Here is a 25,741-nt window from a genome sequence, read left to right as displayed (position 1 = left end):
GGCTCAAAAATTAAATCGATCAATAAGTTAAATTGAAAAAAGTGTTATAAAATTAACATGTTTATAATGATTTTATAAAATAATTATCGAATTATAATTTGATATCAGATTTTAGTATTGGCATTTTGAGTCAATAAATAACCCTAAGATGATAGTAATTTATCAACATGCCCTTTATAAAATATTAAAAATCTTAATAATAATTTAATATACCTAAACACTATATCAGTACCCTACACCACAATCTATCTACTCTACACACTTCATGCGTTACAATATTTCTATTTCACTTCAGAAATTTCATACTTACCGATGCAATTTCTCGTTATATTTCTTATTTCACTATATCAAATCAATTATAAAATGATATGCTTGTCTTATTGTATCAACCCAGATTGTTAGGAAAATCCTATACTTATTTCATGAGTATATTTTTATTGAATAATAAAATGATTAATAATAAAAAAAATATCTTATTAATTTATTAAAAATCGAATCGAAACAACGATGCAAACAATAGCGTGAAGCACACATGTAAATGTCTTTTTTAAATGAAAAAAATTATTCCTAAGTCCTAATTCTAAGTATCGAGACATTTCGGATCTTCCCATTTTATTACTCCAATCTCTTCAAGTCTATTTCCCATTATACCAACTACTACATCCCCAACCAATTGAGATTTCTCGCCGGTGAACTACCACGCCGAATTTGCATTGACTTCTCTTCGTCTCCGGCACTGTTTTTACGAGAATCCATGGGTACTTCCGACGTTAATGCTAACTCCTCCTCCTCTTCCCTCGTCAAAGATTTCCTCCACAAATGCGGTGGCGTTGCCGTGATTGACGGCGGATTTGCGACGGAGCTGGAGCGTCATGGAGCCGACCTTAATGACCCTCTTTGGAGCGCTAAATGTCTCCTCACTGACCCTCACCTTGTCCGCGCTGTATGCTTCTTCAACCATTTGTTTAATACTCTATTATATTATACTAAGCTCAATAGATTTTATTTTGTTAAAAAAATATTAGTTCAGTAACCTTTTTTATATTCTAATTGATTTTCACTTGTCTTGTTTCGTGTTACTGATTAGCTTATTAAATAAAATGGATTTAGCGATAGCATTATCTTGTCAAGATTAGTTCTTTAGGATGTTAGCTTTACAGCACGGTTATATGGATAAGTTGGACCACCATATGGATTTTTTATTAGGTTTCCCTTTACTGTAAAAGCGTGAGGGGGTTGTTGGCAGCATCTTTGTTTTGCATAATGTTTCAGAGATTTTGTCTTTTCTGGGAACCATCTCATACAAGTTGATAGAACATATTGTTAAACAAATGCAGGAGAAGTAGCTTACTTAATGAAAAACTAATCCTTTTGAGACTCTTTCTTTTTTGATTCTGCATCTTCACTTGACTCGATGGGAGAGATTGATCTATTTCATACTTCTTCAAATAGCAAAGATTCAGCTTCTCTCTATCGCTCTCTGTCTTTTGGAAAGAAGAAAGATCCAGGAAAACCCAATTTTCAAAAAATTAAGTAGAGAATTAATATCTTAAAATGAGACATTTGAGTTAAACTATATTTTGCTAATGAAACAACTAGCTATGTAGTTCTGTTAACAACAATACGCCTCAAATAATGTCTCGGGTAAACCAAGGAGGAGGTGGTGGAAATACTAGTAATTCTCCTTTATCTGCTGTATCACTAAGGCAAATCCAAAAAGAATGAAGGGATAATAACTAAAAAGATGATGATAAAATAGAAAATAAGGCTGTAAATACTCTGCTAAATAATTACTTCTACATTATACTTCCTTATAAAAAAAGAAAAGAAGGATACTTAAAACAAACTTACCCTTAATTTTTCCATTTATTCAGCTTCCGTAGACCTTTTTTATCCATCTTTTTAAGTTTGGCAATCCCCTTCAATCATTCAGTAGACATAATGTAAAAGCATAAAACTTCCTCCTCTTCCTGTTTTCTCATTTTTATACTCTTTTGCATCTCTTTGCTCCGTTTGTTACAAAATTACTGTAGAAGAGTGACTTATCTCTTCTTTATAGAGGTTGAAACCTTTCAACAAATTCATGTTGATAGAGAAGTTCCTATTTTCATTTATGGACTTCACTTCTTGCCATTTTGTATTCCTTGTGGTGAAATAGGTATTGAGGCACTGGATCAGAGAAATTACTTTTATAATTTTGAATATGTGCATTCTTCACAAAAGTTATACAAAAAAATAATAAAGGAAGTATTATTAATTGCTTGAACTGTTATGTATATGTATTATAGGAATGGGAAAATAAGAACAGTTTCTGGAATAATGGAATGCAACATCGCAAGCATCCTACATAATAATACCAATATCGATAATACGATGGGCATTGTTGGTATGCCCTTGTATTTGTTTGATGAAAATATTAATGTGGTACAGGAGCAAAATTTCAACAGAAACACTGTGGTTCAAATTGTGAACTATTAAGTTTTACCACGTCTATATAATTTTGAATGTGATGATCCTCTTCTTGAATAGTCAGAATTTCTTGGCGCTTGACATAATCAACTCAAATGAATCAGTAGATCTCAACATTTGGCAACTGACAATCTTCTCTTTGATTCTTTCCCTTCTCGGTATCCATTGTGGATTTTGTTGTACGGTTTAGACTATGCTTTATTCACATATCAAAATCTTTGCTGGAAAATCTCGAGAAACTAGTGTCATATCACCACTCTTAAATATTTGAGGCGCATGAAGTTTTTCTCTTCGTACTATTACATGGCTCATTGGTGTACTAAATTGAGCAGGTACACTTGGATTACCTTGAAGCTGGTGCAGATATAATACTCAGTTCATCTTATCAGGTACCACTTTTGTGAGTTGCATTCTTCCTCTCTGTATCTTGTATGCATGATCTATTGCACATGAATGCATCTCAAGTTCTTCCTATGTCCTTGCGACTAGTTTCATGGTTTCTCATCTTTTGGACAGGCAACCATCCAGGGGTTTAAGGCCAAAGGATATTCTATAGAAGAAAGTGAATCCTTACTCAAAAGAAGTGTTGAGATTGCATGTGAAGCACGTGATGTCTACTATAAAAGATGCCGTGAATCTTCCTCTGATCAAAGCACTGATGGGAAGGTTCTCAAACAACGCCCTATCTTAGTTGCAGCATCTGTTGGGAGTTATGGGGCCTATTTAGCTGACGGTTCAGAATACAGGTAATTTTAAGAAAATTAGGACTTTATTCCTCTTCCTTTCTCTGGTCTGATGTGATTTCCATAGTAAACAAAAGGTTTTTTGGTGTGCTACTTGTATGCTGCAGTTCCAATTAATGAAAGTATAATTACTTGATTAAAAAAAGGAATATTGGATTTTTTATGGGCTATGAGGATGCTTATCTGCTTATTCCTTAGAGGCATTTTTGTTTACCTTGTGTCTTGTTAAGCCTCCCTGTCATTCCTGTAACTTTTGATATTTTGCAATAAAGTGTATTGTCGGAATATTTCCCAAATATTTGCAGAACTACTCTTTTGTTTGTAGTCAACTCAAGGTTAGAGCATAAAAGTTGTCTCACCAACACCCGTGACATTCTTCTGACAATTCTCACCTGGTCTCATTAACATTTTCTTTGCCTCTTAAGCACAAACCGCTATTAGACTTCCATGCATGTGAAACTGACTTGGTTATCAATTTGCAGTGGGGAATATGGGGATGCGGTTGATCTCAAGTTTCTAAAGGATTTTCATCGTAGAAGGGTTCATCTTCTTGCAAACTCTGGTGCTGATCTAATAGCTTTTGAGACCGTGCCAAATAAACTGGAAGCTCAGGTAAGGTCGTTATTGATTATAAGTTTTGCGGAGATCTTTTAATACTACTTATTGCCTTTACTACTGGCAGAAATTAGTGGTATGCTTGTGTTATCATTCTTTATAAAATGCTATGGACAATAATTATCTTAAACACAGCTGTTTGTGTCAATAGAAAAGTTAATGCCACAGTATAATGCTGTGAAGCAGTCTATTCTGGATTAGTAGTTTGTATTCTTTTGTTAAGATCTTGAGATTGACAGCTATTAACACCTATCCAGGCTTTTGTCGAGCTTCTTAAGGAAGAAGACATAAAGACTCCTGCCTGGTTATCCTTCAACTCCAAAGACGGTGTAAATGTGGTCAGTGGTGATTCCTTGTCAGAATGTGCTGCAATTGGCGAATCATGTGAAAAAGTTTTGGCTGTTGGAATCAACTGTACTCCTCCTAGATTTATTCTGGATCTTATTTTATCCATCAAGCAGGTACTTTTTCATAACATTTTCCTGATCTTCATTCTGTTTATCTCTGTTAAAAGATGAATCTTCCAGACAAGTAAAATGATCAAGACAAGTTAAAACCAATCTTAGGAAACCTTGTATTTGTCAGAATTAAAAAAAAATCATGTCTTTAGTCCATTCCTTATTGTATCCCATCTGTTTGCATGTTCATTGTTTGACTTACACTTAGGGATCGTTTGGTAGGGCATATAAGGACAATGTTGAATGTGGTGTGTTAGTGATGTTGGTAATAGTAACACTTGCATTTGGTATGGGGAGATTATTTCTTATGCAATGTTTAGTGTGGTCTATCAAGAATAACATGCATGCATAGTTTCTAATAAAATATCACAAATATGGTGGGAAGGATGTCGAAAAGGATGTCCTTAACCATGATAGTGCCTGCATTAGAACCCTTTGCATTACTTATACCATGGGTTTCCATATATTAGTTATACATACCTTAGTAACAAATAGTATGTATGACTAATGCTTGCAGTGGTAGTTAAAAAAAAAACTAACGCTTGCATTAGTTGAAAAAGTGTACCAAACAAGGTACTAGTAATACACAATACTAATGCATGCGTTATTTTTTGTATTGCATTCTACCAAACGGCCCCTTCACAGACCACCAAGAGCTATAAGCAGAAAGGAAGAAGGGACTGTGAAGGAGAACTGGTTTACTTATACTTGGAAACACAAGTTTCTGTCATATTGCACTTGTGGTGATAACACATTCAAATTTTGGGCCTATAAAACTACTTGTCTTGGGCTATTATGCCTTCATTTTCAGGAGTGTCCTTTTTGATGATTCTCATTTTTTATCTATGAATTCATGTGGTTAGAGAACTCCTCTTGATGCTTGGGGTAATTGCAGATGCCCCATGTTAGTTCTTGCATTGCTAGCAAATCAAAGGTGAAAACTAGCTACATTGAACAAATGTTAAGGAAATTTTCTTGATAAGAAAAAACAAATCATTCTAACTTTAATCTGGAAGAAGGGACAAAAAAGGAAATGGAGGAAAATTAGAACGAGTGGAAGTGATTTTTTTTGAAATTGGTAACTTTATATATTCCGCAAAAGATGTACTAAAAATGTACTGGTCAATATTTACAACATGTAGTTCAAATCCTACTCCCCCCCCCCCCCCCCCCCCCCCCCATAAATTGAGTCTAAGTCTAGTACATCAATTCTGGAGATAGTATCGTTTGAGTATAACTAGTTACACCGAAAGCATAGTAAGATAAGACAATTTAGTTTTATTTTTTGCATATATTCTCTTTACTATCAAAAACTCTAAAGTTCCTTTTCTTCCATATTGCCCTCCATATACTAGTGGGGATAATTCTTCATTTGTCTCTGTTCTTGGACTGCTTTCCTGCTTCCTCCCAACTTTGGATTGCTTCCGTGATCTTGACAGGCATTGTCATTACATACCCTTAAGATTAAGGAATAACCTCCATATTTGGCCAGTGATCTTGCTATTTATAAAGAGATGGTTAACTGTCTTAGCAGTTTTCCCAAAAACGAAACATCTAGAACATAAAGGTACCCCCCTCCTCTTGAAGTTGTCTCGAGTCCGTACAACTTCTTGGCTGACAACTAGACAAAACAAGCCACTTTGAGTGAGATTTTGACTTCCAGATTCCTCTTCATGGCTAGTGACTTTGAGGCTGATTGGGGTGGCTCAGCCAGTTGTATGCACAACCCACCTAAAACTGCCTTTCTGATTGCCTTTCCACCAGAAAATGTCTTGACCCCCTTCCAGTCCATTAAATTGCCCGAATGGTGTTGAAAGAATCTTTTTTTAAAAACAGTAACATTGTAATATATCCAGAACAGTACATAGGTAGTAGTGAACCATGTTTACAAAAGGGACTCTAGAATGCTTATATCTCTATTGAATCAAGTACATTTAAAATAGACGTAGACTCATTATAGTATAACTGGTTACACCAAAAACAGAGCAGTAACATAAAGTTAAGCTTGATCTTCTGCACTTCATTTTCTACACCTTCATAGTATCTGAAGTTTCTCTCCTTCCACACTGCCCATCAGATGCATGCAGGGATGAGTTTCCACCTACACCTATTTTTAGCTATTACTCCTACATCCCAGCTTCTCATAACTTTAGAAACCTAGCCTGGCATGACCCAAAATAATACTCTATAACCTGCTTGTGAACTTGCAATGTATAAATAAGTGGTTGACTGTCTCAGCAGTCTCCTTACACAATAAACGTCTAGAGCGCATGGGAATTCCCCTCTTCAGTAGATTATCAAGTGTAAGCACAACACCTCTTGCTAATAGCAATGCAAACAGGAGACTTTATATGGAATTTTGATTTTCCATGTCAGTTTCCATGGCCAGTTGAGATTCTGTTAGTTGTATACCCCTTTATTATTACCTTGCCACCATAGAGTATCCTCTCCTGTTTGGAGACCTGAGAACTGGTTCAAAGTGTTGAAAAAATCAGCAACTCTGTTGATTTCCCAGTCATTCATCTGTCTTCTACAGCTGACATTCCATCCTTGGGCTGACCACATATCTGTCACTATTTTGACATGATGATTAGTTAGGTTGTAGATATATGGAAAGACCACTTTCAAAATGCCAACTTCATGCCATTTATCATTCGAGAAGCTAGTCTTATTTCCATTAGACACTTTTATCTTTGGGTGTTGTTGCATTTCACTCCACAATACTCTGATGGATTTCCATTGCCTTACCCCATAAGGAGTAGTGACCTCCTTGGTCACCCAGTTGTCCACCTGCTGATATTTAGATCTGAAACTCTCCACAACTGGTTTTGTTCTGTGGAATACTTCCATAACCATTTCATCCCGAGGTGTTGAAAAATTCTGCTACCCTCTGAATCTCCTAGTCATTTAATTATTTTCTAAATTGAAGTGAGTCCAGTGATCTACTATGGTCTTCTGTTAGTGGGATACTAGAGAATATATATCAGGATACAAGACCTCTAGTCTACCTGTCTCATGTCTAACATCCTTCCAAAAATTCTGTCTTCTCTCCATTCCCCACTTTGATCTTTGTGTTAGCCTTAAACTCAAGCCGCAAAGATCTAATGGATCTCCATACACTGACCCCATATGGTGTAGTCACCGCTTTGGTCATCCAGTGTTCTTCCTCTACATATTTTGCCTTAATTTCCAGTAGCTATGTTAGTCATTATCGAACTTCCCAAACCGTTTCACCCTAAGGGCTTTGTTCATAAAATTCTCTATTCCCACATCTCCATGCTCTTTCTTCTGAAACTGGTTGGTTTAAAAGCTTGGATTAGTTTAGTTATTATTGTTTGAAGCTTCTTTCCCACTATCGCATCATCCCATTTAACCAAGTTGTAGCCTCTTCTCTCATTGTTTCCTTGCCAGAGGAATTTTCTTCTAATTTTATTTTTCTTATTGATTACCCTCTTGGGAATTGGGAATACTGACATCATATAGGTTGGTAGTGAATCAAGAACGGAATTAATCAAGGTCAACTTCATTTCATATTTCTCAACCACATTGTTCCAGATTTCATACGACTCAGATTGAGCCCCCAAAGGCATTCCAAGATATGATGTAGGCAGTGCTCCAATTTCCACTCCCAGAATAGCATTTAAGGCTTCCATGTTGTGTACTTCATTAATGGGATAGAGGTAGCTTTCCTCCAATTAATATATAGACCAGAAAACCCTTTAAATAACACTAGGATCACCCTCAATATCTTTAGTTGGCCTTCATCAGCATGACAGAGTATCAAGGTATCATCAACATATTGTAGATGAGTAAGTTCCAGACTGTCTACTGACCTCAATATCTCTGACACATCCTCTTTCTTTAGCTGATTTGTTCATATATCGTTCAGCCTTTCCATAGCAAGTAGGAAAAGGTAAGGAGACAAAGGGTCTCCCTGCCTCAGTCGCCTCTGGGCACTAAAGAAACCAGCTAGAGATGAGAAGGGAGACTCTCCCCCCCCCCCCCACCACACACACACACACACACACCGGAGAAACATTAATGGGTCTAGACAAGCAAATGGAAAATTCTCAAGTGAAGCTTAGCTTGCTTGTTATCCTAGGTTATTTTTCTTATTTACTTTTACTTAACAATAGCTCTGTATAAATCTATTTTTCTAATATAGTCTTGTTACTTTTTGACTTGCATTTCTCAGGTAACAACAAAACCAATCCTTATATATCCCAACAGTGGAGAGAGTTACGATGGCATTCGCAAGGAGTGGGTGGTGAGTATTTCTCCTCATTGACTTTCAGCTTTTTGACTGAACCTATTGAGTGTCACTGAAAAGGCTCATTGACTTTCAACAGAACTTGTGTGCTTGTTCCTAGTCAGTGGTTTGTAGGAAAGAAACTATGTCATTTACCTTCTTGCAGACAACATGAAATAATGAATAGAAACTTTGATGAGTTTTTTTTCTTTTTAATGAACTAGAAATTCATGTGGAGCCAGCCGCAACATTCAGCAATGGGGGATGATGGGGCCCGCCCCTCTACCCTTCACCACATAAATACTGTACTTAGTTTGCTTGGCACAGAGATCAAATTTGTGACCTAAGACAAATTCCACAACCTTTGACAATTGTGCTAACCCCTGCTATAGTTTCTTTTTTGTCATTGTGAATATTAGAGTTATTAGAGGTTAATATCTTCGAAAAAGGTAACTTTCATCTTCTCCTTTAGGCTCCACATTTACTAATCAATATGATGGTCGACAACCTTTGTAATTCTCAACATCAAGCATTTATGTGAAAATTTTTCGGTTTCTACTTTATGTTGTAGCTAAATGTTGCCTGAAGCACAAAAGAAAGTCATTTCTTGACAGCAAAAGATATCTAAATACTGAAATATGAAGTAAACCGAAATCATAAGTTAATGTTCTGCTCATGAAATAACTGGAGAAGAGCCATTTCAGTTTCTGTTTTTTTTCCCCTTAAAAAGGAGGAAAGAAAAATAAAACAGCTTAGCCCTTGGGCTTAATACAACCAGGAATTTTAAAGTACTTTGTGCCCTGTGTATAGTTAATTTAATCTAGAAATATTAATCATCAGCTGTGTAGTCCTGTGTTTTAAGATGTTATTACTAATATCCATGCTGTAATTACTTCAAGTTTATCCTCCTGATATTGGTTTTCTCTATGTTGCAGAGTAATACTGGGATAACAGATGAAGATTAAGGAACTCATTAGTTCAATTTTATCCTCCTAATATTCTTTTTCTCTATGTTGCAGAGTAATACCGGGGTGACAGATGAAGATTTTGTTCCTTATGTTAATAAATGGTGCGAGGCAGGAGCATCCCTGGTAGGAGGTTGCTGCAGAACTACTCCAAATACCATTAGAGCAATATACAAATCACTCTCTGGAAAACGCACTGTCTAATCTGGAGAACAAAATAGGGGCATCTAACTTGAAAATTGAGACAAGATTTTGTGCCTGGGTCGAAAGGATTGTTTCAGTCTCTTGTAAACCTGGATGGCCTACATTTCAGAGAGGTGTCTGCTTGACTGGAGTTCAGGGCAAGAGAAGATCCACCTGATCAACCTAGGCTGTTTGTTGGTGGTGTATCATATTTTTGGTACGTGAAGATGTTCGAAGAATCTATGAAATTTTGGTTTTTGAGAACTTTTTAGTATTACGCCACATTGTAGTTTGTGGTTGCTAAATGGATGTACAATTCACTCTATTTTAACACCAAACGTGGAACCGTAGCTATTTAAGTATTTACTGTTGTGTTTAGAACTTCAATTTTCCAAATTGGAAGTTCTGAGATTTGAACCTTAATCTTACCAACTATGAGTTATGGCCACCATGGCAACTGTTACCTTTGTACGTGTGAAACAAAATGCTTCATTGTATGCAGTGGCGGTGCCAGGATTGTATACAAGGGAAGTCAAAAATATCACTCTCATGACTTGAACCTGTGATCTAGCTAGCTTAATATTTGGACGTCTTTAGACACCTCGTTAGAATTTTTGCTCTTGTTAAGGGGTGTCAACTTATGGCCAAGAAAATCACAATATAGTCTTTCAGTGAAAAGCGGATCCAACCGTTTACGTAATGCGATTTGACTTGGCATGAAGTTAAAACCTTTTAACTTGATTGTTTTGTATCAGTAGAGATGAAAAATACTAAAATAATTGTTCGGAAGCCAGTTTAGCCGAAGAATACCGTATCAGATTTAAAGAATTTAACTTCATTTGAGAAAATTAGAATGATGTTAATTGTCTACTAGTATAAGATGTCCCAAAAATGCTAGTCAGAAAGACTGCTAGGGGAAACAGTTGTTTCAAAATGAAAAGAGTAGTACTACACAAATTGAGCCAAGATAGTAGCTATTTTTGAAGAATACTTTGGCATGAACATATTTTCGGGTATAATCTAGGAAGTTGGCATGAACATATTTTTCAAAACTTGAAAACTTAACAAGCAAAGGCAAAGCTACTGGAAAAGTACAACAATCTTGAACATCAAATGGATATTCGACCATCAAGTTTGATTAGATTTATCGGTTGATACTCGTGCAATGACAAATGGAGGTATCATACATTCGTTTTGATGCTAATATTTATAGATATAGCGTCTGCGCAGTAGTCATTACTAACTTTTACATGATAAAACTGCTAAAAAAAACAGCTTGAGAATCAGGAATCAAATCCAGAGTAAACGCCATTATCTCTTAGCAGCCTCTTTTCCTCTTCAACGTAACTCTTCCCTCTGCTAGCCTGACCAAGATCTCTCTTCCTCTTCTCCTTCTGTGAGAAAGAAAAGTTCTTCCTCTCTTTTTTAGTTCGTGCATGAACAAGTTCCTCTGCTTCCGCTAGTGCAGCCCTCGTCTTCTGACGCTCCTCATAAGTTTCTTCCTTCTCTTTTTCCCGGGTTTCCTTCCCACTTGACCAAGACCAATTCTGTTCCTGATCCGGTTCCTTGGGTGGTGGAACTTTCAAGACAGATAATCCACCTCTGTACCCGTGTCGGCTTAGAGCGTCAAAGTCCACACCTTTGCTCTTCCGCTTTGCAGATTCAGCTGAGCATAGACAAATTAACAGTTATGCATCAAGAAATTGATATTTTTCGTTGGTATACAGGACGACAAACTAATCAGAGCACAGCGGGAAGCAGTTCAACAGCAAAGGTACTCTTATTTATACAGCGGTATATATAGCAGTATGTGGGAGCATAGACAGCTTATCATCTGCCTTCTGCTTGAACATTATATAGACATTGATATTACTTTTTAAAATATATCATTTTCATACCTACTCTGCACCCTTCGTCATTTGTTACAAATGATTAGTAGGTACAGCGGTATCTCATACACACAAACTTAAACGCCTAGTAAGCTATAAAACCAGACTGAGGCTACACTTGAAATTAATTGTTTGAATCCTCGTATTTGAGCCTATGCAAATTAAAGGATATTATCAAGTCTTTGTGATTTATTCCATGCATCTGTGGTTCTCCACCACTAGAATAAATTACAACAACATACCCAATGTAGTCCCAGAAAGTGGGGTTTGGGGAGTATAGAGTGTGTACCTAGGCCTTACCCCTACTACCTTATAGGAGAAAGATTGTTCCTGATAGACGCTAGAATAAATTAGAACTACGACAAGATAATTGCTTACAATTCCTAAATATGGATATGGCAGCAATTTTAACTGTACTTAAGAACTTAAGAACATGAACAAGCTATCGTATCATATTAGAGCTACAGTATTCTATCAAAGCAAAGGATCCAATTGATCATACTTTATACTCTACTAACTTAGCACCCATTGTCACAAATAACCAGTAAGTACAGTACTAGTATCCCGTACACACCGACTTAACAATCTATAGAACCAGAACTACACTAGTTTAAAAAAAAAAAAAGGAACCAGAACTATACTCATGCTAAAATACAAAAATGACTTGAATTAAGATCCCCCATTCAAATTTGAGACTCTATAAATTTAAATTCATGGATTGTGGTGGTGAATTATCCTTTTTGTAGTGATGAATCTTGTATGTGTTCCTAAGTAAAGGAATTTGTCCATTTCTTGGGATCTCAAAGGGGCGTGGAAACGCATAAGAACTCTTGATGTTCCCGATTTAAGCGAGTAGTAAGAAGAAGGAAGTCTTGAAGCCCCCTTTGTTTAACTATATTATCATATTCAATTCAGTAGTAGCTTTAGCATCAAAATGGTAAACTGTGCCTAAGACATAAGGCTCCTCGTACGAACCTCTGAACCTAAGGGATGGAAAGCCTATGCCTCGGGGATTAATTCCAGGCATCTATGTTGATCTCCATCATCATTATAAACTATGCTAGAATTTTTTTTTTTTTTAAAAAACATAATTCCTTAGACTTCCCAATGAAGGAACAGGGAACAATTCTAACTGGAACCAAGAATTCTAATAAGCAAGTGGTCGTATCAGTATTCTATTTCTAAGGAAATCAATGAGCACAAGTGATCATACTTCTTTTCCAATTTAAGTTATACAACTAACAGTAAACACAACTATCCATTTCGGGTAATCAGTTATAGTTACTTGCTCTCTTTTACATTACTAACCATGTAAGCAGTGAACAAAATTAAACTTTTTCTTTGATAGCAAAAACATATTCATCTAGTAGAGGGTCTCACGAGTTGCCTGGACACAAATTTTCAAGAAAATGGATTTTTGGAGAGAATAAAATGAAGGAAAAGAGTTACCTTTATGTTTGGAGGAAGAAGCATTAGGTTTGATGTTGGTAGACCCCGAATAGTCTTCATTATCAGTATCAATTGCTGAAGATTCGTCATCGGAGGATGAATCGTCTTCTTCATCATCACTCCATGGCATTGCCCTCTTCATCCTCTCAACAAACTGCAAAACCCACAAAAAAGAATTTTGATTAACAAAATAGCCTTAACGTTAATCGAAGCTAATGGGTATTAAGGAAAAGAATTACCTTGAAGCACTCACAGCTAACAGGACGAACTCGAGAGAGTGAAACACAAGAGAATCGAATTGAATTGGTTAGGGCTTTTGTGCCTTTCACAACAGGTAAATATGCAACGTTGATTATTCAAAAGGTGAGAGGGGGGTTGGGGTGGGGGTTGCAATAAAAAAAGGAAAAAGACAAATATATCTCAAAACTATTGTATATGATATGCACATATTTTACGTTATATTTTAGGGATTTTGATGGTCCTGCAATCCAAAAACTAGAGCATATATACATTTTATATTACCGAACATACATGTGTTATAATCTTATCCACAGACCCGACATTAGATGGATGGATAAGATTATGTCACTTATTCCTATTTAGTCTTTCACTAGAGTGAAGTACATACCACCTTTCCTGTAGAACTAGTGAAGAAGTATAGATTTGGTTGGTCGTTGACTTACCTTCTAGTTATTGGACGGCAGAGCACAAATATCTCAAAAGTATGAAAAAAGATATCTGCATACCATTCACAATAGTTCAGGAATATATTTGTCCTTCTGTATTTCATCATTATATTTAACAAATTTTGAATATATATATTATATATAATATATATATATATATATGCATAGTTTAGGGTAATTGGTTAAATTAAACACTTTTAATATATGTTGAGGACTTTTTTAATTACTTTGAAATATATTAAACATCAAAGTAAAACAACTCATGTACATTAGGGACCATTTTATCCCAAAATTGCATCAAAACATAACTTTTTTTTTGTGTGTGTTGTTTTATGTTTAAAAGTTTAAGTACCTATAATATGTGGGGTCTTCTTAGGGAAAATTACGTAGAATATCAAATTTTTAGCTGTTATTATGTAATATAACTAGAATTTAAGGAAATTATAGCCCCAAATTATAATTGTATAAATTTAAAATTTATATAATTCGTCTACTTATATTAATCTAGAATTTATATAATTCGATTCCTAATTGTATACATTCAAAATTTATATATGCTTACACTATTTATTTATATACGATTTATTAAAAAATCATAATAAATTACTGTGTTTTTATATTGGCAATCGCAATATGTAAACGAAGTTATCAAAAATTCTTAAATGCATATATTTTTTCACTTGATCACTTTTGATACATTCATAATATAATGTTAATGCATATTACAGAGAACAATTTATAAAACACATTTCATTTATCAAACTATTTAATACACTTATAAACTAATATGCCAATTTATTTTTACCAGACAAGCATAATATATTTTAAAACAATTATAATACATATATATTGCATATATAATTCATTTTTAATACAAATTGCAAATTTATCATAGTATTCATGTATATTGTTATAAATGGTAATAAATAAAAATTATAACTAAATCAGTAATCATTTATTAAAAAGTATTTATTCTTGTAATTTTTCATACAAAATTTATATATACTTACCCTTTTATATATATTCACAAGCGAAATATACAAATATGTAAGCGAATTATACAAACAACGGTCTCCATTTGTATATTATATTCTGCTTGTATATTTGCAAGTGAAATATACAAACGTGCAAGTGAAATATATATAAATAGTAGCCCCATAGCAAACTAAATTATAGTTACAGAGCATAATTAACGAAACTATAGTTTTAGAACGTTATTATATTTATTTTGTTTGCTAATTCTGAAATTTTCTCATTCTTTTTATACCTATTCATTCTTTAAAAGTCATTTGCACTTGCATATTAATTTTTAAATTTTGAGTTTCTTTGTAAAAATACCGTAAATGTATTCTCTTTTATTTAATATATCGTTAATTTAAATTTTATAGTTTATATTAGTTTAAGGAAGTGAATTGTATTATACGCTCATTTCAAATTACAATATTTTTTAAAAATATTTTTTTTTCAATTGACTTTTTAAAAATATTGATCCTCTTTATTTAAAATTCTAAATTAGTCACTATTTATGAAACTTTTTTAGTTTTATTGCTCCCCACTTTTGAAAAATTTAGCTAACTAGTCAAAAAAATCAACTTATTTAGTGATAACCTCCATACTTTAATAATATTAGTAAACATGTAAAAAATGTCATTATTTTAAAAATAAAAAAATATTATGATACAATTCATATTTTCTCTCTCATTGATTATGCGTGCCCCTATATTTCGGTATTGGCTAGATAAATAAAATCCTTTAATTATGCTTTTTTCAATTCTCTCTTTAAGATTAATCCGAATCAAATATCCCTAAATTTTCAGAATCAATATATTTTTATTTTTGATTATTTTTCTTTACTTTCATTTCAAGATTGGATTTGAAGATTAACATTGATTTGAGTATTCATGTTTATCATATTCTTTATTATTTGCTTACTGATTTTACTATTTTTAAAAATCTTTTTGATTTGTTGTTGTTCTTAAAAACTCTTTTAGGGATAAATAATCCAAAATTCTCTCCTCAATGGATGATTTCAAGAGAGTTACTAGAGGTATCGGACAAAATAATCAAACTTCTTCTGATTTCCCATCATATAATCTTTTTTCACTCAAGAAATAAACAACAATGTAGGTTCCGCTTCTAGACGACGGGAAAAATTGCAGGACTCCGCCGGTGTGCAAAATCCCACACAAATTCATAACGGCGAAGTTCAAGAAGACCAAATTCTTGGAGAGGTATTTTATTTCTTGCATGTTCTGTGTTTTGTATGTTTAGTTAAATTTGTTTAATAACTTTTAAGATTCAAATAAATACATGTTACAATGCGTTTGTACTATTATAGAATAGATTTGAAAGTGTATATAGAATTTGTTTCTGTTATAGTTAGTGTCTATTTTGTATTTCATATATTTATTGTATCTTGTATTCTAATGTTATTATTGTGTTATTTACTATTATAGAATAGATTTGGAAATGTATATTGATTCTGTTATAGTTAGTATGGATTTTTGTATTTCATAGACTTTATGTATTTTGTATTCATAGATTTGGAAGTTTATATGAAATTTTGATTCTGTTATAGTTAGTATGTATTTTTGTATTTCGTAGGTTTAATGTATTTTGTATTAATAGATTTGGAAGTGTATATGGAATTTTGATTATGTTATAGTTAGTATGCATTTTTGTATTTCATGGATTTAATGTATTTTGTATTCTGTTTTTTTTTTTTTGTGTTAGTTATGTCAATGTACCACATATTAGGAACCATATGTGTTTTTTGTTTTCCACATTGATATGTATTCAATAAATTAAGTGCACATTTATAATTTTTATTTGGTATTTTTTGTTCATTGTGGTATGTTGTTGTAACTGTGTTGAGGTTGTATTCATTATTCATGTATTTTTGTTGTGTTATTTTAATTGTGGTTGTATTCCAATAAATTGAAGATACAGTTAAAAATTTTATATTTTATTTGATTTATAACAAGTAACGTTGCTCCTTTAGTGTTTTCATCTTTTTTATTTTAGTATTATTTAATTGTTTTGAATTCAATATATTAGGGGACTACTTATGCTTGCAAATAATTATCAAAAAATGCACGCCACATTCACTGCATAGTAAATCATGACATTAAAACTCAGTTGACTGACAAGCTTACACCGAATCAGTATAAACAGTTTTGTGAGAGTACATGTTTTGATCAGTATATGAAAATCAAAAAATGTGTTGCTCAAGGTCAAATTCACAGGTGTTATATGTCACTAGAAGTAGAAGCTAGTAGTAAGCAGACCCTTGTCATCAAAGTCAATGCAACTATGTTAAAGTTTACAATTAGAATGTTTGCGCTCATTACTGGATTAAACTGTGTTGGTGTTGTAGATTTCAAGTTTAACACATAAGAACCTAATAGGCTTATTATTCAGTACTTTGGTGGTAATGAGATCATACTTAGATCTGATTTGATTGATAGATTTAATGATAAAGTTTGGGTTGACAATGAAGATGATGCAATTAAGTTTGCAATATTATATTTCATCCATATGTATGTGCATTCTGGCGAGAAGAGATCATTGCGAATTCCTAGAATTCACTTCGATTTGATTGAAAGTGATCGGTATATGCATTATCCTTGAGCAGAAAAGCATTCGAGTGGTTGCTACAGAGTGTCAACAAGGTTTTGTCTTCTGATGGTCAATATTATAGAATATGTGGTATGCCTGTTGTCCTTCAAATATGGATATAAGAGTGTATGGGTAAGGTTCAAACGAATTTTGCACGAAAAATCAGTGATCGTATCCCTCGTATTCTAAACTGGCAAACAATAGGAGCAAAACCCCGATTCAAAATGTTGATGAAAGACATTTTCAATGATGATAATAGAGGTATTGTGGATAATTAACGAAAGTGTACCCTCGTAATTATGTTCATTTCATGTATTCTTTTATTATTTTAATTATTGTGTTTACTCTCGTGTTCAAATTAAATGGATGAATATTGTCCCTTCTTTGATGAAAATTGTTGTTCTACAATTGCCACCCAAAGGTGTTGGAGATTCAAATGAAGGTGTTCAATTAGAGCCAAATGATGATATTGATGAACAAGCACTTTCTGGACAAAATTCAGATGATGATTTTGTCAACGAACCTCCACCATTGCTGAAGCTTACAGGTAAAAAAAAGGGGGCAATTAATATCACATGCCAAAAGGTTAAAAAAGAAGGACTCAAATGTCGCAGATCAAATGAAACGAAATGAATAGCTTGATCCAGTAGCGAAACAGGTTGTGAAAAAAACGGCGTTTCCAAAAGCTGAAGAAACATAAAGTATGTACTTAGAAGACATCCACTCGCACTTATGTGCCAACAATGGATTCTGAAATACCATCTGCAAGTGTGTCTCATGAACAACTTATGAGGAAAGAACTCTCTGAGTTACAAAAGGAGGTATATACTGTTTATACTTATATTTTTTCAATTTGTTTATTAATGTTATTGCAATCTATAAATTTTACTCATATTTTAAGTGTTTCAGGGTAGAGAAGAGTTCAAAGACATACGAAAGTAGATAAATGATAATTTTAACATCATTATGTCTACTTTGAAGGTGAAGCAATATGCTCAATTGTTATTTTTAAACTCATATTTATTCTCTTTTTTTTTTTTTGTGAATAATCTATTGTAATTTAATATTTTCAGGACAACAAAACAATGACAATGCTGGTCAAGGACCACAATATTTTACAAATTCAGTTTTATCAGAAAATTAAAATCAGGTAGACACAACTCATTTTGAAAATATTAGATTATTGTTTTTGTATTTTGTATTCTGTACTATGTTTATTTTTAGTATTAATTCGTATTCTGTATTTGTAAATACTGTATTTCATTATCACTAGTGATTAAATACATGTTGATTGTTTTTGTATTCAATATTTTTTCAGGACAACATAAACAATAACAATGCTGGTCAAGGACCACAATATTTTACAAGTCCAGTTGTATCAGAAAATCACAATCAAGTAGAGACAACTAATTTTGAAAAATAGATTATTATTTTTGTATTCTGTATTTTTAATATGTTTATGTTTAATATTAATTTGTATTGTGTATTTTGTAAATACTGTATTTCATTATCACTATTGATTAAATATATGTTGACTGTTTTTGTATCCAATATCTACATGGATTGAAGGGTCTTTTTGATGATGAGAAAGTGGAGTGCGATGAAAGCTCAAATGATGGCAGCAAGGAAGTTTTCCAAGTAAGTTCATTATAAATTTTGTATTTTTATACGGTTTAGATATATTTTTTATACAATCTCATTTTGTCAACGATCATTCCATTTGTGAGAATTCAAACCTGGGAGACATACCTGATCTTGTTGGTGGTGTTGATAAACAAGTATGTTTGTTTACTCGACATACTTATATAGTGCATTAGTTGTATTACTTTGTTTATATTTAGTATTTTATTTATCTTTTATGTACATAAATTTTCAAATATATGTTTATGAACATTAAATTACATCATCTCAGGTCATATTATTTAGTGTTCTTACATATACATATTGAATTGCCAGCTTATTCATATACAATGTGATAGGCAGTAATATTTAGTGAGCTATCAAATGATTTTGTATTTGTTTAGAAACAATATTTTTTTGTATTCTATTTTTTTTGTATATCAACGACTTTATTCTATTTTTGTGTTTAATTTTTGTTTACATGTATTGATTAAGAATATTTTAGTTATATATTGCAAATACAAAATGCAGATTAGGATACAAATATATTAGCGCAAATGAATATTTTTGAAAAAAATATTATTCATTGAACATTATCAAAACATCAAATACAAATGGAAAAGGATAAACGACATTTACAAACACTGCAAATTTGTTTTTTAAAATAAAATCAACTATTCAGTTCGTGGTCCATTCCTGCATGATCGCCTATTATGCCCCTTTTGACCACAAGTACTACAAGAATTCTTGTCCTTCTTTCCATATAGCTCACTGTACGACTTATCACGAAGCTTTTTTGGAGGCCTACCAGGTAGTTGTTTGAACTTTGGTGGCTTAACTACTTCACTCTCTACATATGCAGGTATATTCCAATCCTTTCGATCAGATAATGGATTGATTGGATTGACGTATGTAACAAGTAATGTATTTGGCGTGTAAAGGTCAAAACAATACGTTTGAGGATCAAGAAATTTCTTCTTTAAAGTAACTCAACCGTGCTAACATGGTATCTCATCCACTTGAAATCTCCTACACGTGCAAGTTTTCCTTGCGAGACAAACAATAAACGTTTCCCTTCATGATGAATATTGTGCACATAATTACTTGTTGCAACTACCTATTACACAAAGTTAAAAGAAAGTTAAAATCATACCAATTATACAGTTTATACTTTTTACTGGATGAAATGAAAAATACAACACTTTTAAGGAAGCATAAACATATCGTCGTACGCAGTGAAAGTTTTTCATTTTCAGGGAGCATTTCTTGTGCTTTACCACAAAGTGTTGTGAATGTATTAGAAGCAGATGTAGGATTTTTGAAATTCCATCGATCAAACATTAGTCTAATTTCTTCAAGAAATCATATATAGGTAATTCTCTTGCTTTCACAAGGCATGCATTTATACATTCAACTATGTTTGATGTCATCACAGAGCCTCGATCAACTGTTGCATACACCCTAGCCCATTTTTCATAACCAGCCAATTTCAAATAATTCTTCACCCTAATATCAACATGTTCTACTTTTTTCATTAGATCATCAAATTCAGAATGTTTGTATGCCTTTGCTATTACATAAAATACTTCTGAAAGACTGTCCTGTGACTTTTTGTAAAGTGTCTTCACGTTCTTCCAAAGATGAAACATGCAAGCATAATGTGTTATATTGTATACCCTCGAAATTACCTTTATAATACTTTCATTTATGTCGGATACAACACACATTTTCTCCTTTAAACCATGAACTTCTTTAAACTGTTCAAAAAATCAAGTCCAGGATACATCATTTTTCGAATCAATAAATGCTAGCGGCAATATATTTCCTGAATATATACAATGCAAACATTATGATACACATGGGAAAATACAATAAATACATATTTTAATAATAGAATACAATGCATATTTTCTTATGCCAATATAAATATGTAATAGTTATCTGATCCATCCAGAGTGCTTGAAGACACAAATGTGCCATTACAAGTCCCACTGAGATGGCTGCCATCTACTACAACTATTGGTCTACAACATTTAAAATCTTTTATGAATGGAAACAGAGATATAAGGACATATAGAAATGTTTTTCATCCGTCTTCTTCATTCTTATATGCGATTCAGGATAGGTGGTGTCCAATATATATAAATAACTGGACAATTTACTATATAAATCAGATGGTGTCCCCCTTAATGTATTTATTGCCTTTTCCTTAGCCTTCTATGCCATAAAGTAGGATACATCTACTCCAACTTCAAGTCTAACATCAACTTGTATGTCTTTCGGTGTCAACTTTCTTTTATGATCAACTAGCTTGGACTTTATTATACCTCCAACAAGGCTTCTTGTTGCTTGTCTCAAACTATACACCTTATCTTTCAATGGACGTGTATGCTCGTCTACAAACTTTCTAATTCTAAACATTCCCGATTTATTAATGTTGGAAGCCTTCATTATCCATTCATAATTTTCAGATACACAAACAAGTGTATAACTGCTCGAATTATAAAAAAAATAAACAAAACACATTAAAACATGAATTATATGGAATAATTACTATAATAACAAAAGATAAAATCTATACAAATACAAATACCTTCACTTGATCTTTTTGTCTTCCACTGAAATCTATTATCAATGGCATATTTCATTATCACAGATTTCAAAGTACGTTTATTCTTATAAACTTGATCCTCAATGACTTCTTTATGATTCATATTGCAAATAATAGAGTTACTTAACTCAGTACTAACTAATGGTGCACTAATAACCGATGCTTGGTTATAAGTAGTACCTCCTCCATTATACTACACATGCCAATATCTTCTTCATATAGATTTCTACTATATATATCACGATCGTTCACAAACACAGTTATACAAATGGGTGTTTTGCAATTTTCCGAGCTTCTTTCTTCAATGACATATATACTCTCATACCCATCTCGTTGTGTATCTCCAAAGGTGCAATGCTACCTTCTATTTTATACCTAAGCTTCAATCTGTTATACCTCAAGTCTACCCCAATCTGGTTAGCAACTTCATCAACTAAATCTTTAAATTGCCTCAGTTGTGTAATCAACATAGCAATTATTTAGTCTAATGTCCATAATGCATAATTATAAAACTAATGCTCCTCATATATGACATATATACTATCATACCCATCTCGTTGTGTATCTCCAAAGGTGCAATTCTACCTTCTATTTTATACTTAAGCTTCAATCTGTTATACCTCAAGTCTACCCCAATCTGCTTAGCAACTTCATCAACTAAATCTTTAAACGATGCATATTCTTTAATTATAATTATCTCAGTTGTGTAATCAACATAGCAATTATTTAGTCCAATGTCCATAATGCATAATTATAAAACTAATGCTCCTCATATATGCCTTGTAGTAAAAAAAAAACAATACACAAAGTCAATACTACTATGCCTTGTAGTAAAAAAAACAATACACAAAGTCAATACTAGATAAAAAAAATTCAGACGTTACCATTCATTTGTATCCAGAATACAAAACAATATAGTTACACAAGTAATTCGAATATATGATTCGAACATGATTCGTTGTCTAAAATTGTGATGCATCACATATGTATTCTGTTGGATATATAATATTTTATACAAAAGTTACAAAACAAATTCAAATCAGAATAATCTTTATTTTTACAATAAATCGGTATATTTGGATTCGCAAACCAAACATAGTCAACAAACCCAGAAAAAATAATGATGATTGCATTTTCAAAATACATAAAATTCAAAACGCAAATACATATGATTAATAATTATACAAAAAAATCGCATCAAATTACATTTAATTACAGACATATGAGGATTAATTAACTAACAAATACGTGACTGTATATATTTTTCGACTTTTCTATCGTGTTTCCTTTCTAAAAAGCTTTTACCCAGTTTCTTTTCCAAAACATAAACCTCGTCAGAAATTTTTTATAATTGATGAACATTATGAATAATGGGCAGATTTATTCGTCAGTTTTTTAATATGTTGTAACTGATGTTGAGAGTTTTAAGCATCTGTTACTTTTTATTATTTTTCTCTCCACTAAATAGTTGTTGTTTGTTATATAAATTTTGTATTCTTTTTAATTAGATCAAATAATTAAAATACATAATAAGGTAAAATTTTGACATTATCACTAAATATTGAAACTGTTTGCACAATACCCTATTAAATACTAAAATATTGACATTTTGAAAAATTTCCCTTTAATTTTTTGTCTTTACAGTATGTAAAAAAAATGCAAAAATCTGTTGATCTGAGAAGGACTAGCTAATGCTAAAACCAATAATGAAATCATTTTAACAATTATCTTGGCTATTACCTTTTTCTGTTGTTACCGACTCTTGCTTATTTCTAAAAAACAAAATTACAAATTTAAAGATACATGAAACTTAAGTCCTATAAATATTTACGAAACATGTGAACCGACCCATACTTCAAGATTTGCACTTCACCTGTGTTGCGTAAAATATCTTCCTGGTTTTCATGTCTCTTAAGACTTAATTTGGTATCAAATTTGTTATGATTTAATTTCATCCCAAAATAATTTAAGTATGACAATTACGAATTTTCTATTTCAACTTATTCAGAAAAAAATTAAAATCTAAATTTTCCCTATAAATAGAAGTCAATCCTAGGCAAAGAAACACACAACAATAACAAAAAACTTCTCGTATATCCAAATCATGTTGCTGTTATCAAATAGGAATCGTTCAAGTATTCAAATAAATTTATACATAATTGATTAATTCATATCATTGGATGTATAAATGAATTAAAAATCATAATACAATTTCATTGTTCGTTCATATATACAAAATGAAAAGAAAACAATATACAAATCAAAACGAAATCATAGATTACTATCATAATTTACTATCCAAACAATTTATGAATGTCAAAAACTAAATTTGTAGTAAAAAATTCCAAATAAACAACTATTTCCACTCGAAAATTTCTAATTACAACTATTTATAGAATTCAAAATGACGAACTGACTTGAATTCTAACAACTTTTTTTTTTGCTCATATGAGTTTGAATCTATTATGAAAAAATATATCATTTGAACTGTAATTACATAATATCATCGTAATATACAATCAAATCACCTTCTGAACGTTTAAAACCAAATATGAGTTTGAAAACATCATACAAAAACATCAATTTCGTTCAGAAAAAAAGTCAAATCAGAGCAATTTTCTATATTAAATACATATTGCAATTGTTGTTTACTCGAAAATTAAATTGATGTCTAATGTTTGTGTTAGTCAAGCTTATTTGATTAACCAAATTGCAATGCAGTTCATGTTGAGGAAACAAAAATCCTTAATATGTGTGAGTTATGAGAAATTAGCTCATTTTAAAAAAAATTGTGTACAAATTTAACGTATTTCACAAATTATAATGCTCAATAGCAAACAAAACTATAGCTATAGAGCAGTAGAACACAATTAACAAAGTTATAATTGTAAAATACTAATATGATTATTATTTTTGCTATTCCTAAGATTTTCTCATTTTCTTATAAACCAAATAAATAAATAAAATTGACTCATATTTTTCTATGTATATCTCTACCATAATATTTTTAAGAGTTGAATGAGTCCTCCAATTCTTTTTAAATAGTTATGATATAACTTATATTATAAAAGGGAACTTTTTTACTATTTTCGTCCACTTTTAATTGTCATAATTTTTTAGAGTCAAATCATATAAATTTTGATCAATATTTTATGATATATTTTGCATCATATTGATATGCACAAAATTGAAATTTATAATATTTTTTGTATAATTTTAAATATCTAATTTTTTTTGTTAAAATATCAAATTAATATATTTTAATTTAATTATATTAGTCAAATTAATTTTTGAAAACAACAAATAAAAGTGGATAGAGGAAGTAATTAACACTATGCTTGAATTATTGTTACTCACTGTATTATGTTGTATTGTATCGTTACTATACATACTTTGTTTTGATTGTCATTTAAAAATGTATTGTATTGTATTGTTAAATTTCGTTGTTAAATAACAATAAAAACCCCTATTTTATGGAACCATTGTTACTTAATTTTTTTTTTCCAATTATATCTTTACTTAATATTTCAAAATACTATTTTACTCATTGGGTGTGTTTGGTATGAAGGAAAATATTTTTCAGAGAAAATGTTTTCTTAGCAAATGTTTTCCTGGAAAACAAGTAGATTTTGAACTTATTTTCTCATTTTTGGTTGGTGAGTAGAAAATATTTTCCGGAAATGATTTTTAGTGTTTGATTTATGAATGAAAAATGTTTTTGAGACACATCTTTTATATTTACTAGAGTAGAAAATAATTTTAAAATTGAAAATATTTTCTTAAAATAGATCCTTTTTTTTAAAAAAAAAAAGTAATTAAAATTGTAGGAGAGTTTTGGAAAATATTTTCCTTAATTTTTGAAGGGAAGTTATTTTCCCTAATTTTGAGTAAAATGAGTTGATTTGAAAAATATTTTCTAAAACTTTTATCTCAACCAAACATGAGAAAATTTTCCTTCTTACCAAACACACTATTTATTTTAATTATTTAAATCTAGTCCAACCTCTTACCCTAAAATAATTAAGAATATTTTAGTAATTTACAAATTATAATATAGTAATAGTATGATACAATCAAATCAAACTATTAAAATGTTATTAAACAACAACAAATAATACAGTCTAGACAAAACATTATATATACACCATAAAATACAGGACAATACATTATAATACAATGCAATATA

At 31.8% G+C, this 25,741-nt stretch overlaps 2 protein-coding genes and 1 long non-coding RNA gene across 4 annotated transcripts; 2 read left to right on the top strand and 1 right to left on the bottom strand.

The window, feature by feature from the left end:
- The first annotated feature begins 209 nt into the window (after window positions 1–209).
- Window positions 210–10,105, top strand: LOC101262954 (homocysteine S-methyltransferase 2). 2 transcript variants are annotated; one of them, XM_010328086.4, is made up of 7 exons: window positions 210–943; window positions 2,802–2,858; window positions 2,986–3,215; window positions 3,695–3,824; window positions 4,085–4,288; window positions 8,481–8,549; window positions 9,554–10,105. In XM_010328086.4, exons 1-7 carry the CDS (start codon window positions 755–757, stop codon window positions 9,701–9,703), a joined length of 1,029 nt encoding a protein of 342 aa, XP_010326388.1. In that variant the 5' UTR covers window positions 210–754; the 3' UTR covers window positions 9,704–10,105. The 2 variants fall into 2 exon arrangements, with proteins under 2 accessions (XP_010326388.1, XP_004247188.1); XM_004247140.5 differs by having other exon boundaries at window positions 257–943; window positions 8,481–8,552.
- Window positions 10,106–10,784: 679 nt separating this feature from the next.
- On the bottom strand, window positions 10,785–13,399 carry LOC101263244 (uncharacterized). Its single transcript, XM_004247141.5, has 3 exons — window positions 13,260–13,399; window positions 13,021–13,174; window positions 10,785–11,348 (listed from the first exon to the last, which is right to left on the bottom strand). The coding sequence occupies exons 2-3, from the start codon at window positions 13,160–13,162 to the stop codon at window positions 10,966–10,968; spliced, it is 525 nt and encodes a 174-aa protein (XP_004247189.1). The 5' UTR covers window positions 13,163–13,174; window positions 13,260–13,399; the 3' UTR covers window positions 10,785–10,965.
- A 2,090-nt stretch (window positions 13,400–15,489) lies between these two features.
- LOC138338178 (uncharacterized) lies at window positions 15,490–19,399 on the top strand. Its single transcript, XR_011211597.1, has 7 exons — window positions 15,490–15,753; window positions 15,834–15,937; window positions 17,746–18,145; window positions 18,234–18,305; window positions 18,398–18,474; window positions 18,643–18,720; window positions 18,894–19,399. It is a non-coding gene; the product is annotated as an uncharacterized lncRNA (long non-coding RNA).
- The last annotated feature ends 6,342 nt before the right edge of the window (window positions 19,400–25,741 follow it).

Source organism: Solanum lycopersicum, chromosome 9 (assembly GCF_036512215.1).
Source record: "Solanum lycopersicum chromosome 9, SLM_r2.1".
NCBI lineage: Eukaryota > Viridiplantae > Streptophyta > Magnoliopsida > Solanales > Solanaceae > Solanum > Solanum lycopersicum.
This window is presented reverse-complemented; position numbering and strand designations above follow the sequence as displayed.

Bases quoted from the DNA above. Each gene is read 5' to 3' on its own strand.
- LOC101262954 (XM_004247140.5), top strand. From the start codon at position 755: ATGGGTACTTCCGACGTTAATGCTAACTCCTCCTCCTCTTCCCTCGTC. The intron at 3,216-3,694 runs GTAATTTTAAGA...ATCAATTTGCAG, and splicing joins GCTGACGGTTCAGAATACAG to TGGGGAATATGGGGATGCGG. The intron at 3,825-4,084 runs GTAAGGTCGTTA...ACACCTATCCAG, and splicing joins CAAATAAACTGGAAGCTCAG to GCTTTTGTCGAGCTTCTTAA.
- LOC101263244 (XM_004247141.5), bottom strand. From the start codon at position 13,162: ATGAAGAGGGCAATGCCATGGAGTGATGATGAAGAAGACGATTCATCC. The intron at 11,349-13,020 runs GTAACTCTTTTC...GTCTATGCTCAG, and splicing joins TTCTTCCTCCAAACATAAAG to CTGAATCTGCAAAGCGGAAG.